Raw genomic sequence first — 13621 nt, forward strand, 5'->3', positions numbered from 1 at the left:
CATTGTAGAGGGGGTTAGTTCATGCAGCATGATATAGGGGGTTAGTTCATACAGCATTGTAGAGGGGGTTAGTTCATACAGCATTGTAGAGGGATTAGTTCATACAGCATTGTAGAGGGGGTTAGTTCATGCAGCATTGTAGAGGGATTAGTTCATACAGCATTGTAGAGGGGGTTAGTTCATGCAGCGTGACAGAGGGGGTTAGTTCATGCAGCGTGACAGAGGGGGTTAGTTCATGCAGCGTGACAGAGGGGGCTAGTTCATGCATTGTGACAGAGGGGATTAGTTCATGCAGCGTGATAGAGGGGGTTAGTTCATATTGCACAACAATCACTTCACATGCTATACAGAGGATCCTAGCATACACATGATACTCTCCATGCAGACAGCAATGCAAGAATTTAGCAGCAATTGCATTGCAGGTAGGGGAGGCCCACAGGGGTAAAGGTTATCGACTCAAGACAGAACAATTCGATCCAAACTGTTCATTGACTGAATTCTAAAAGGAATGCTTCTCTCTCTGGTCTCCCGAGGAGCGGGAGGCTGGTCTCCCCAGGTGACAGACAGGCAGCCGTGGCTGCAGCTGGACCTCAGGGACAGGATAGAGGTGACGGCCATCTCCACACAGGGGCGCTACGGAGGCTCAGACTGGGTCAGCGGCTACCTGCTCCTGTTCAGTGACACAGGCCGAGCCTGGAAGCAGTACCGACAGGAGGACGGGGTGGGGGTGAGTTGCATCATACTGTATATTTACTGTTACTTGTGAGGGGGTCGATCAGCTTTAATATTGCTTGTGGCTTCAATCAATGTAATTGTCTCCATTTCCCTGATTTTTTGAGAGAGAGAGAGAGAGAGAGAGAGAGAGAGAGAGAGAGAGAGACACACACACTTTTGGTCTTTCTTTACTGAAACATTCTCATTTCATTTCAAACTCGCCACCCTCCCCCCCCTAAAATAAAAAAAAAACAAAATATAGCCTGTACTGCATACATGTACCATATTCACCTTACCATCTACCACATGATACAAATCACCATACACAAAAACAATACCCTCTCCTACAACCGTATATCCAAAACATCTTCCCCAGCTGTACATACAGCCCCCCCAACACACCATATCTCCTCAAACATCTCCACACATTTTATCATTTTATAGAACTCAAACTCAACCCTAAGGCGCGCAGAGACCATCCCATTAAACAGTAGTAAAGGGTCTGTTATCCCCCCACCTTTGACCCTGTTTCTCCTTGTTAGCCAATTAGCTAACTTCGCCTGAGCAAACAGAAAATTCAACAAAACACATTTTTCTTTCTCCTTACTCGAATACCTGTATCCCATTATAAACATCCCAACAGCAAAAACCACCCCCAACCTCTCACACAGACATTCCAACAGAGACATTAATGGCATTAACCTGGTGCACACAGAAAACACATGAATCACAGTTTCTTTCATTTGACAGAAAGGACACCCCTGCCCAATTCCCGGATCAACCCGCGCCAACCAGCTGTTAGTGGCCAGGGCTCCATGAAGAACCCTCCACTGGAGGTCCCCTGACCTCTTTGGTACTGGGGGTTTATAGAGCGCCCTCCATCTAAAACCCACCATACTCTCCACCCCACATACCCCCTGCCACTGATGTGCCTTCACTCCTGTTAGGCTTCTAATGTTCCTAACCTTAACGCAGAGGTTGTAGAGGGCTTTACCTCCCACCCCCTCAAACTCCCCCAGGCTCGGAGTGTTAAAATCTAACAAGTCCCCCAGACCCCCTTGCCAGTCTCCAGTCTCTGCCGTCACCTGCAGTGGCGGAAACATTGGTGGCCCCTCTCCCTTTGGCCTCTCAAACACCCCCCTTACCTGCTCAGACAGTGCCTCCTGGACCTCCTCCAGGAATCTCTCCAGCAGCCTAAGAGACGTTATTCCTGTTTGTTGAGCCAAGACCTCCGGGGTTTTCCACCCCTCCTCTCCCAGCATTCTCAGGTCACCTAGCCTTTGTACACCCCCTGCCATCAGTTGCCTCTGCAGGGTGGCAGACTGAACCGATCTCAAAGGGATGGCTGGGTTGTGGAAAATAGGCTCCTCCCACACCCACTGCCCAGGCTCCACACCCCCTTCTCGTGTGGGTCTTAATAGCTGCCAGGTCCTCAGCACCGCAGAGTAAAACTGCTGTACTCAGCCTCTCCAGCTTCATGAGGAACAGCTGCCGGTCCAACCCTAATCCTCCAGCTCTCCTCAGCAGCGCGCATGCTGGTTCCCTCCAGCCAACATCAGTATGGTACAGCAGTCTCTGCACCGCCTTTAGCCGGAAAGCAGCCATCCTGCTCTCCAGTTCCACCAGGCCCTGTCCTCCTTCGTGGACGGTCATGTACAACACTGCTGCCTTCAGCCAGTGATGTCCCGACCAAAAGAAGTCCACCAGCTTGCGTTGCAGGTCTGCAAGCAGACTGGCGGGGGGGTTGAGGACAGCCAGTTTATGCCACAAGGAAGATGCCACCAGGTTGTTAATTATCAGCACCCTCCCTCTATATGACACTTGAGATAGGAGCCACCTCCACCTGGCCAGTCTTGACACCACTGCCTGTGACAGCCCCTCCCAGTTCTTCCTGACCCACCTCTCCGAGCCCAGGTACACCCCCAACACTTTAAGCCCTTCACAACCCCACTGCAAACCCCCTGGAAGCAGAGGAGGAGCCCTATCCCCCCATGCCCCACATAACAGAGCTTTGCTCTTTCCCCAGTTTACCTTAGCTGATGAAGCTCCCTCGTACACCTTCAGACTGGTCTCTAGTTCCTGCATATCTTGCCCATCCCTGACCATCACAGAAACATCATCTGCATATGCTGAGACTGCTATTCCTGTCACCACATCCATGCCTGTCCAGCACACTCCCTGCAATCTCCTGCGTAGCAGTCCTAAAAAAGGCTCAATGGCTAGTGTGTATAGCTGCCCAGATAGAGGGCATCCTTGTCTAATGCCCCGTCTCACCCAGACTGGCCTACTGAGCCCCCCTCCCACCTTAACCATACATGACGCCCCAGCATACAACAGCTTCACACAGGTCACAAAACTCTTCCCAAACCCAAACACAGACATCACATTAAACAGATACTCATGATCCACTCTATCAAAGGCCTTCTCTTGATCTAAAGAGACCAGTCCAAAGTTCACATTAGAACCTCTCGACAAGTCCAACATGTCCCTAATCAAGAACAAGTTGTCCGTGATTGAGCGTCCCGGTATACAATATGTCTGGTCCTTGTGTATTATAGAGTCCAGATGGGACTTCAGTCTGTTAGAGAGGACCTTGGCAAAAATCTTGTAGTCCGCACAGAGTAATGCCACAGGCCTCCAGTTCTTAAGTTCACACAAGTCCCCTTTTTTGGGCAGGAGAGTCAGTGCCGCCCGACGGCAGCTCATCGGCAACTCTCCTACCCCGATGCACTCACGCAAGACGCAAAAGAAGTCCTGTCCAATTATTCCCCAGAATTTTTTGTAAAACTCCACTGGAAGTCCATCGACCCCCGGTGCACGACCGGGGGACATCTGGGTTACGGCCTCTGCCAGTTCATGTGACAACAGAGGAATGTCCATTTCATCCCTCTGTGCCCGAGAGAGCTTAGGGAGTCCTGCGAACAAGACCTGAGCACACATAGGATCACACATTTCTGCCCTATACAATTCAGTATAAAACTCCACAGTCCGCTCCCGCATCTCCCCCACCACAGAGGTCACCCGCCCATCAGAGAGCCGTAAACAATGCATACCCTTGGCTTCACTGCTCTGTCTTTCCAAACCAAAGAAGAAGGAGCTGGGAGCATCCATCTCCTTGAGCATGGAGAACCTAGCTCTTACAAGTGCTCCCTTTGCTTTAACCTGGAAAAAACTGCCCAGGTCCCTACGTAATTCGGCTAAATTAGCCTGGAGGCCTACATTGCCTTGCCCCACCATCTCTACCTCCATCTCACTAATACACCGCTCTAGTTCCCCCAATACTCTCCTAGCCTCTGAGGATGAGAGAGCTGTGTACTGTTGACAGAAAAGCCGAATTTGCACTTTCCCCACATCCCACCATTGACTCAGAGACTCATACTCCTCTCTTCGCTGCCCCCACCTTTCCCAAAAAGTCTGGAAACCTGAGCAAAAAGTGGCATCTTGTAAGAGCTTTACATTGAACTTCCAATAAGATGCCTGCCGGGGCCCTGGTGAAATAGACAGCCGAGCCATGGTTATGTGGTGATCCGAAAACCCCACTGGGAGAATGGTAGCGCCCAGCAGCCTATTGCTCTGATTCCTGGACATGTAAAAACGATCAAGTCGGGCTGCACTCACCCTAGCCCCAAAGACCTTCACCCATGTATACTGTCTTGTGTTTGGATGTTTAGTTCTCCAAACATCCACTAGGTCGAACTGGTTAATGATGTCCCCTAACACTCCCACTGACACTGAATGAGGCTCTTCCCCATTTCTGTCTTTTGTAAAATCCATTGTACAGTTCCAGTCACCTCCGATCACCAGCGTCTCCTCAGGCGCTACTTGTGAGAGTTCCTGTCTAAGACTCCCAAATAGAACCCCTCTTTCTCTCCCTGTGTTAGGCGCATACACATTTATAAAAACAAAGCCCATGCTGTTAATTTCTGCTTTAACAACAAGCAACCTGCCCTTACACACCTCCTTTGAGGAGCACATTTTTACAGACATACCCGGTGCAAAAAGGACTGCCACCCCTGCACTAAGATTTGTCCCATGGCTCAACACACTTGCCCCTTTCCACCAGAGCCCCCAGTCGACTTCATTCACCACATCACTATGTGTCTCCTGCAGAAACAACACATGTACTTTTTTTTGTTTTACATATTCACCCAACACACTCCTCTTTCCCGCATCTCTGGCGCCATTTATATTAAGCGAGCCTACCCGAAGAGTCTCCATAAGAAGTGGGAGAAAAGCCAGCAGAGAAATAGACCAATAGAAAAGCTCAAAAAGCCCCAGTGTCAGAAAGAAATTAAACATTTAAACAGTGTCTGAAGGTAAACCTTTACGCACTGTTGTGACCCACTTCCTCAACCTAAACCGTTTCCTGGGTGAGAGGACACCATGCCCCTCATTTCTCATTGCATGTTTTACTGATCTTACAAACTTTCTAGGATCAGGAAAAAAAGCCTCAAGATTAACTTTTTTCCCCTTAGTCTCATTCAGGAACCTTGTCAGTTCTCTCAACGTGTACTTAGACCCCTCTGGTTGACTGGCTGTCAGCTCCGGGCCAATTGAAGAGGAGTCTGAAAAAAATAACTCCTCATCCTCTTCCTCAGACTCACTTTCCTCCTCTTCTCTATCTCCCACCCTGACCACCTGCTCTTTCTCTCTGGTTAGGGCCTCACCCACAGCAACAGGCAACATTTCCATTGTGCCTTTGCCCACACCCTTTTTCCTTTTCCGCTTGACACCCTCCTCCTCCACCCCTAATCTCTTACACTTCCCCACTATACTCTCCTCATCCACTAGAATAACCTGACTAGACCCAGTATCATCTACACCACCCTCCATAGCATGACTAGGCCCAGCATCATCTACACCACCCTCCATAGCATGACTAGGGCCAGCCTCAGCTACCCCACCATCCATAGCCTGACTAGACTCAGCCTCTTCTATACCACCATCCATATCCTGCCTAGACCCAGCACCCTTTACACCACCCTCCATAGCATAACTAGGCCCAGCCTCAGCTACCCCACCATCTCTAGCCTGACTAGACTCGGCCTCTGCTTCCCCACCATCTCTAGCCTGACTAGACCCAGCCTCCACTACCCCACCATCTCTAGCCTGACTAAACTCAGCTACAGCTACCCCACCATCTCTAGCCTGACTAGGCCCAACCTCTGCTGTCTGCATCTCCTTACCCCCTGCACTTTGACCTCGATTTCCCCCACTGGCGCCTGTACCCTCACCTTGTCTACGGCCTTTGTGTGGGCACGCAAAACTCTTGTGCCCCAAATCCCCACATTCAAAACACCGTAGACTATCTGTGCTGGCAAAACCTGCATAGAGCCCCTCCCCATGTCTCACTTTAAAGTGCACATTTAGCTGTTGCTCATTGTTGTTCAGAAACATAAACACTTGCCTCCGGAACGAAACAACGTGCTTAACGGCATCTGCCTGAAAACCTGCTGATAGTACACGGAAACCGCTAGCAAACTTACCAAAACGACTCAGCTCTTTCCTAATTTGATCATCCGTAATAAACGGAGGCAAATTGGCCACTACAACTCTTGTTGAAGGGGTAGAGAGAGGTGAAATTGACACCAACACATCCCTTACAAATATTCCGCTAGCAATTAGCCTACCAACCAAATTAGCCCTTTTCATGAACACAACCACAGCTTTGTTCATTCTAGAAGCAGAATGTATAAACTCAGCTCCTACCTGTTCACCGACCGCGAGCAGAACCTCCTCCACCTTAACTCCGTTCTCAGGAACACACCTGAATCCATGCTGTATCGACAGCGTCTCCTCCGCGCTAGGCTGAGAAGCCATCGCGCACACCGCACCTTCCAAACCCCAGGAAAATTACTCTGTCCTCTTCCACCCTAACTTTGAAAAAAAAACTTTGGATACCGCTAAAACAAATACTGCATTAACCCTCCACCATAGAAAATAACATGTAAAGAAAAGAATCAAGAAAGTTAGTTAGGATAGAGCTTTCCACACCAAACACTCAAACTCCAAAAACACCCAGCATGCACTGAGAGAGAGAGAGAGAGAGAGAGAGAGAGAGAGAGAGAGAGAGAGAGAGAGAGAGAGAGAGAGAGAGAGAGAGAGAGAGAGAGAGAGAGAGAGAGAGAGAGAGAGAGAGAGAGAGAGAGAGAGAGAGAGAGAGAGAGAGAGAGAGAGAGAGAGAGAGAGAGAGAGAGAGAGAGAGAGAGAGAGAGAGAGAGAGAGAGAGAGAGAGAGAGAGAGAGAGAGAGAGAGAGAGAGAGAGAGAGAGAGAGAGAGAGAGAGAGAGAGAGAGAGAGAGACGTTTTTCAACCACACCACAAATGTCTTGTAATCAAACCATAGTTTTGGCAAGTCGGTTAAGACATCTACTTTGTGCATGACACAAGTAAATGGACAATGACCCCAAGCATACTTCCAAAGGTGTGGCAGAATGGCTTAAGGACAACAAAGTCAAGGTATTGGAGTGGCCATCACAAAGCCCTAACCTCAATCTCATAGAAAATGTGTGTGAGCAAGGAGGCCTAAAAACCTGACTCAGTTACACCAGCTCTGTCAGGAGGAATGGGCCAGAATTCACACAACTTATTGAGGGAAGCTTGTGCAAGGCTACCCGAAACGTTTGACCCAAGTGAAACAATTTAAAGGCAATGCTACCAAATACTAATTGAGTGTATGTAAACTTCTGACCCACTGGGAATGTGATGAAAGAAATAAAAGCTGAAATAAATCATTCTCTCTACTATTATTCTGACATTTCACATTCTTAAAATAAAGTGGTGATCCTAACTGACCTAAGACAGGGACTTTTACTAGGATTAAATGTCAGGAATTGTGAAAAACTGAGTTTAAATGTATTTGGCTAAGGTGTATGTAAACTTCTGACTTCACCTGTACACTTTTTTTTATTTAACCTTTATTTAACTAGGCAAGTCAGTTAAGAACAAATTCTTATTTACAATGACGGCCTAGGAACAGTGGGTTAACTGCCTTGTTCAGGGGCATAACGACAGATTTGTACCTTGTCAGCTTGTGGATTAGATTTTGCAACCTTTCGGTTACTAGTCCAACGCTCTAACCACTACGCAACGCTGCCGCCCCATATAAGTATATATAATTTAGCAAAGAAAGAAACGTCCTCTCTCTGTCAACTGAGTTTATTTTCAGCAACCTTAACATGTGTAAATATTTGTATGAACATAACAAGATTCAACACCTGAGACATAAACTGAACAAGTTGTTCCACAGACATGTGACTAACACATTTAATAATGTGTCCCTGAACAAAGGTGGGGTCAAAAATCAAAAGTAACAGTCAGTATCTGGTGTGGCCACCAACTGCATTAAGTACTGCAGTGCATCTCCTCATGGACTGCACCAGATTTGCCAGTTCTTGCTGTGAGATGTTACCCCACTCTTCCACCAAGGCACCTGCAAGTTCCCGGACATTTCTGGGGGGAATGGCCCTAGCAATCACCCTCCGATACAACAGGTCCCAGACGTGCTCAATTGGATTGAGATCCGGGCTCTTCGCTGGCCATGGCAGAACACTGACATTCCTGTCTTGCAGTAAATCACACACAGAACGAGAAGTGTGGCATTGTCATGCTGGAGGGTCATGTCAGGATGAACCTGCAGGAAGGGTACCACATGAGGGAGGAGGATGTCTTCCCTGTAACGCACAGCGTTGAGATTGCCTGCAATGACAACAAGCTCAGTCCGATGATGCTGTGACACACCGCCCCAGACCATGATGGACCCTCCACCTCCAAATCGATCCCGCTTCAGAGTACAGGCCTCGGTGTAACACTCATTCCTTCGACAATAAACGTGAATCCGACCATCACCCCTGGTGAGACAAAACCGTGACAATTCAGTAAAGAGCACTTTTTGCCAGTCCTGTCTTGTCCAGCGAAGGTGGGTTTGTTCCCATAGGCAAAGTTGTTGCCGGTGATGTCTGGTGAGGACCTGCCTTACAACAGGCCTACAAGCCCTCTGTCCAGCTTCTCTCAGCCTATTGCGGACAGTCTGAGCACTGATGGAGGGATTGTGCGTTCCTGGTGTAACTCGGGCAGTTGATGTTGCCATCCTGTACCTGTCCCGCAGGTGTGATGTTCGGATGTACCGATCCTGTGCAACTGTTGTTACACGTGGTCTGCCACTGCGAGGACGATCAGCTGTCCGTCCTGTCTCCCTGTAGTGCTCTCTTAGGCATCTCACAGTACGGACATTGCAATTTATTGCCCTGGCCACATCTGCAGCCCTCATGCCTCCTTGCAGCATGCCTAAGGCACAGTCACGCGGATGAGCAGAGACCCTGGGCATATTTATTTTGGTGTTTTTTTATAGTCAGTAAAAAGGCCTCTTTAGTGTCCTACGTTTTCATAACTGTGACCTTAATTGCCTACAGTTTGTAAGCTGTTAGTGTCTTAACGACCGTTCCACAGGTGCATGTTCATTAATTGTTTATGGTTCATTGAACAAGCATGTGAAACAGTGTTTAAACCCTTTACAATGAAGATCTTTTAAGTTTTTGGGATTTTTACTAATTATCTTTGAAAGATAGGGTCCTGAAAAAGGGACGTTTCTTTTTTTGCTGAGTTTATATATATATATATATATATATTTTTTTTTTAAATATATTTTATTTTATTATTTTCCCCTAACCCTACCATCCCTCCCCTAATTGGAGTAAACTAATGGACAACAACTCTTAGGCTTCTACTTCCAGCTTATACATACTATATGCATTTTACAAAGAGAGTATATTTTATACAAACAGAAACTAAAACAACAAGCTCCCTCGCTCAGGTCTGTTCAACGCTGGTCCGACCAATCTGATTCCACGCTTCAAGACTGCTTCGATCACGCGGATTGGAATATGTTCCGCATTGCGTCCAACAACAACATTGACGAATATGCTGATTCGGTGAGCGAGTTCATTAGAAAGTGCATTGACGATGTTGTAACGGTTTTCCTCCTCCTCTTCGTCCGAAGAGGAGGAGTAGGGATTTGACCAAAACGCAGCGTTGTGATACGACATGAATATTTATTTAAACAAGACGAAAACTAAACAAACTTGAGAATTTACAAAATAACAAAACCGATGTAGACAGACCTGAACATGGAACTTACATAACACGAAGAACGCATGAACTGGTACAGACGACACAAACGAACGAACAAACGAAACAGTCCCGTGTGGTGCACAGACACAGACACGAAAGACAATCACCCACAAACAAACAGTGTGAACAGCCAACCTATATATGGTTCTCAATCAGAGGAAACGTCAAACACCTGTCCCTGATTGAGAACCATATAAGGCTAATTACAAGTGACCTAAACATAGAAACACAAAACATAGAATGCCCACCCCAACTCACGCCCTGACCAACTAAACACATACAAAAATAACATAAAACAGGTCAGGAACGTGACATAACCCCCCCCTCAAGGTGCGAACTCCGGACGCACCACCAAAAGTCTAGGGGAGGGTCTGGGTGGGCATCTGTCCACGGTGGCGGCTCAGGCTCTGGGCGTGGTCCCCATCCCACCTTAGTCAAACCCCGCTTTTGTAGCCTCCTCCAAATGGCCACCCTCCAAATTAATCCCACCGGACTAAGGGGCAGCACCGGACTGAGGGGCAGCACCGGACTGAGGGGCAGCACCAGAATGAGGGGCAACACCAGAATGAGGGGCAACACCAGAATGACTGGCGGATCCTGGCTGGCTGGCTCTGGCGGATCCTGGCTGGCTGGCTCTGGCGGATCCTGGCTGGCTGGCTCTGGCGGATCCTGGCTGGCTGGCTCTGGCGGATCCTGGCTGGCTGGCTCTGGCGGATCCTGGCTGGATGATGGCTTAATGCTGGATGACGGCTCTGGCTGGTCATGGCTGGATGACGGCTCTGGCTGGTCATGGCTGGATGACGGCTCTGGCTGGTCATGGCTGGATGACGGCTCTGGCTGGTCATGGCTCGCTGACGGCTCTGGCTGGTCATGGCTCGCTGACGGCTCTGGCTGGTCATGGCTCGCTGACGGCTCTGGCTGGTCATGGCTCGCTGACGGCTCTGGCTGATCCTGTCTGGCGGAAGGCTCTGGCTGATCCTGTCTGGCGGAAGGCTCTGGCTGATCCTGTCTGGCGGAAGGCTCTGGCTGATCCTGTCTGGCGGAAGGCTCTAGCGGCTCCTGTCTGGCGGAAGGCTCTAGCGGCTCCTGTCTGGCGGAAGGCTCTAGCGGCTCCTGTCTGGCGGACGGCTCTGTAGGCTCATGGCAGACGGGCGGCTTTGCAGGCTCATGGCAGACGGGCGGCTTTGAAGGCTCAGTACCGACGGGCGGCTTTGAAGGCTCAATACAGACGAGCAGTTCATGCGGCGCTTGGCAGACGGACAGTTCAGACGGCGTTGGGCAGACGGACAGTTCAGGCGCCGTTGGGCAGACGGGCAGTTCAGGCGCCGCTGGGCAGACGGCATACTCTGGCCGGCTGAGACGCACTGTAGGCCTGGTGCGTGGTACCGGAACTGGAGGTACCGGGCTAAAGACACGCACCTTCAGGCTAGTGCGGGGAACAACAACAGGGCACACTGGACTCTCAAGGCGTACTATAGGCGTGGTACCGGCACTGGTGGTACCGGGCTGAGGGCACGCACATCAGGGCGAGTACGGGGAGAAGGAACAGTGCGTACAGGGCTCTGGAGACGCACAGGAGGCTTGGTGCGTGGTGCCGGGACTGGTGGTACTGGGCTGGAGACACGCACCATAGGGCTAGTGCGTGGAGGAGGAACAGGGCTCTGGAGACGCACTGGAAGCCTGGTGCGTGGTGTAGGCACTGGCCTGGAGCGGGGAGGTGGCGCCGGAAATACCGGACCGTGCAGGCGTACTGGCTCCCTTGAGCACTGAGCCTGCCCAACCTTACCTGGTTGTATGCTCCCAACCAGTGCGGGGAGGTGGAATAACCCGCACCGGGCTATGTAGGCGAACCGGGGACACCATGCGTAAGGCTGGTGCCATGTAAGCCGGCCCGAGGAGACGCACTGGTGGCCAGATGCGTTGGGCCGGCTTCATGACATCCGGCTCAACGCTCAATCTAGCCCGGCCGATACGTGGAGCTGGAATGTACCGAACCGGGCTATGCACACGTACAGGAGACACCATGCGCTCTACTGCGTAACACGGTGTCTGCCCGTACTCTCGCTCTCCACGGTAAGTACAGGGAGTGGGCGCAGGTCTCCTACCTGACTTCGCCACTCTCCCTTCTAGCCCCCCCCCCAAGAAATGTTTGGGGTTTACTCACAGGCTTCCAGCCACGTCTCCTTGCTGCCTCCTCAAACCACCGCTCCTGGGCTTTAGCTGCCTCCCTCTCTTCAACAGAGCGGCGATATTCCCCTGTCTGAGCCCAAGGTCCTTTTCCGTCCAATATTTCCTCCCATGTCCACGAGTCCTGGTTTCGCTGTTGAGCTCTCCCACGCCGCTTGGTCTTTGGTTGGTGGGTGATTCTGTAATGGTTTTCCTCCTCCTCTTCGTCCGAAGAGGAGGAGTAGGGATTTGACCAAAACGCAGTGTTGTGATACGACATGAATATTTATTTAAACAAGACGAAAACTAAACAAACTTGAGAATTTACAAAATAACAAAACCGATGTAGACAGACCTGAACATGGAACTTACATAACACGAAGAACGCATGAACTGGTACAGACGACACAAACGAACGAACAAACGAAACAGTCCCGTGTGGTGCACAGACACAGACACGGAAGACAATCACCCACAAACAAACAGTGTGAACAGCCAACCTATATATGGTTCTCAATCAGAGGAAACGTCAAACACCTGTCCCTGATTGAGAACCATATAAGGCTAATTACAAGTGACCTAAACATAGAAACACAAAACATAGAATGCCCACCCCAACTCACGCCCTGACCAACTAAACACATACAAAAATAACATAAAACAGGTCAGGAACGTGACAGATGTCGTACCCACAGCAACGATTAAAACATTCCCAAACCAGAAACCGTGGATTGACGGCAGCATTTGCGTGAAACTGAAAGCGTGAACCACTGCTTTTAACCAGGGCAAGGTGACCGGAAACATGACCGAATACAAACAGTGTAGCTATTCTCTCCGCAAGGCAATCAAACAAGCTAAGTCCCAGTACAGAGACAAAATAGAGTCGCAATTCAACAGCTCAGACACGAGGTATGTGGCAGGGTCTACAGTCAATCACGGATTACAAAAAGAAAACCAGCCCCGTCGCGGACCAGGATGTCTTGCTCCCAGACAGGCTAAATAACGTTTTTGCTCGCTTTGAGGACAATACAGTGCCACTGACACGGCCCGCTACCAAAACCTGCGGGCTCTCCTTCACTGCAGCCGAGGTGAGTAAAACATTTAAACGTGTTAACCCTCGCAAGGCTGCAGGCCCAGACGGCATTCCCAGCCGCGTCCTCAGAGCATGCGCAGACCAGCTGGCTGGTGTGTTTACGGACATATTCAATCAATCCTTATCCCAGTCTGCTGTTCCCACATGCTTCAAGAGGGCCACCATTGTTCCTGTTCCCAAGAAAGCTAAGGTAACTGAGCTAAACGACTACCGCCCCGTAGCACTCACTTCCGTCATCATGAAGTGCTTTGAGAGACTAGTCAAGGACCATATCACCTCCACCCTACCGGACACCCTAGACCCACTCCAATTTGCTTACCGACCCAATAGGTCCACAGACGACGCAATCGCAACCACACTGCACACTGCCCTAACCCATCTGGACAAGAGGAATACCTATGTGAGAATGCTGTTCATCGACTACAGCTCAGCATTTAACACCATAGTACCCTCCAAACTCGTCATCAAGCTCGAGACCCTGGGTCTCGACCCCGCCCTGTGCAACTGGGTCCTGGACTTC

At 49.8% G+C, this 13621-nt stretch overlaps 1 protein-coding gene across 1 annotated transcript in view; it reads left to right on the forward strand.

The window, feature by feature from the left end:
- LOC120063688 (contactin-associated protein-like 5) overlaps window positions 1–13621 on the forward strand; it is a 90770-nt gene that overhangs the window by 15077 nt on the left and 62072 nt on the right. Inside the window, exon 3 of the mRNA XM_039013983.1 lies at window positions 534–727. Within this exon, the coding sequence (XP_038869911.1) occupies window positions 534–727 (194 nt within the window). The remainder of the gene's footprint in view (window positions 1–533; window positions 728–13621) is intronic.

Source organism: Salvelinus namaycush, chromosome 19 (genome assembly GCF_016432855.1).
Source record: "Salvelinus namaycush isolate Seneca chromosome 19, SaNama_1.0, whole genome shotgun sequence".
Classification (NCBI taxonomy): Eukaryota; Metazoa; Chordata; class Actinopteri; order Salmoniformes; family Salmonidae; genus Salvelinus; species Salvelinus namaycush.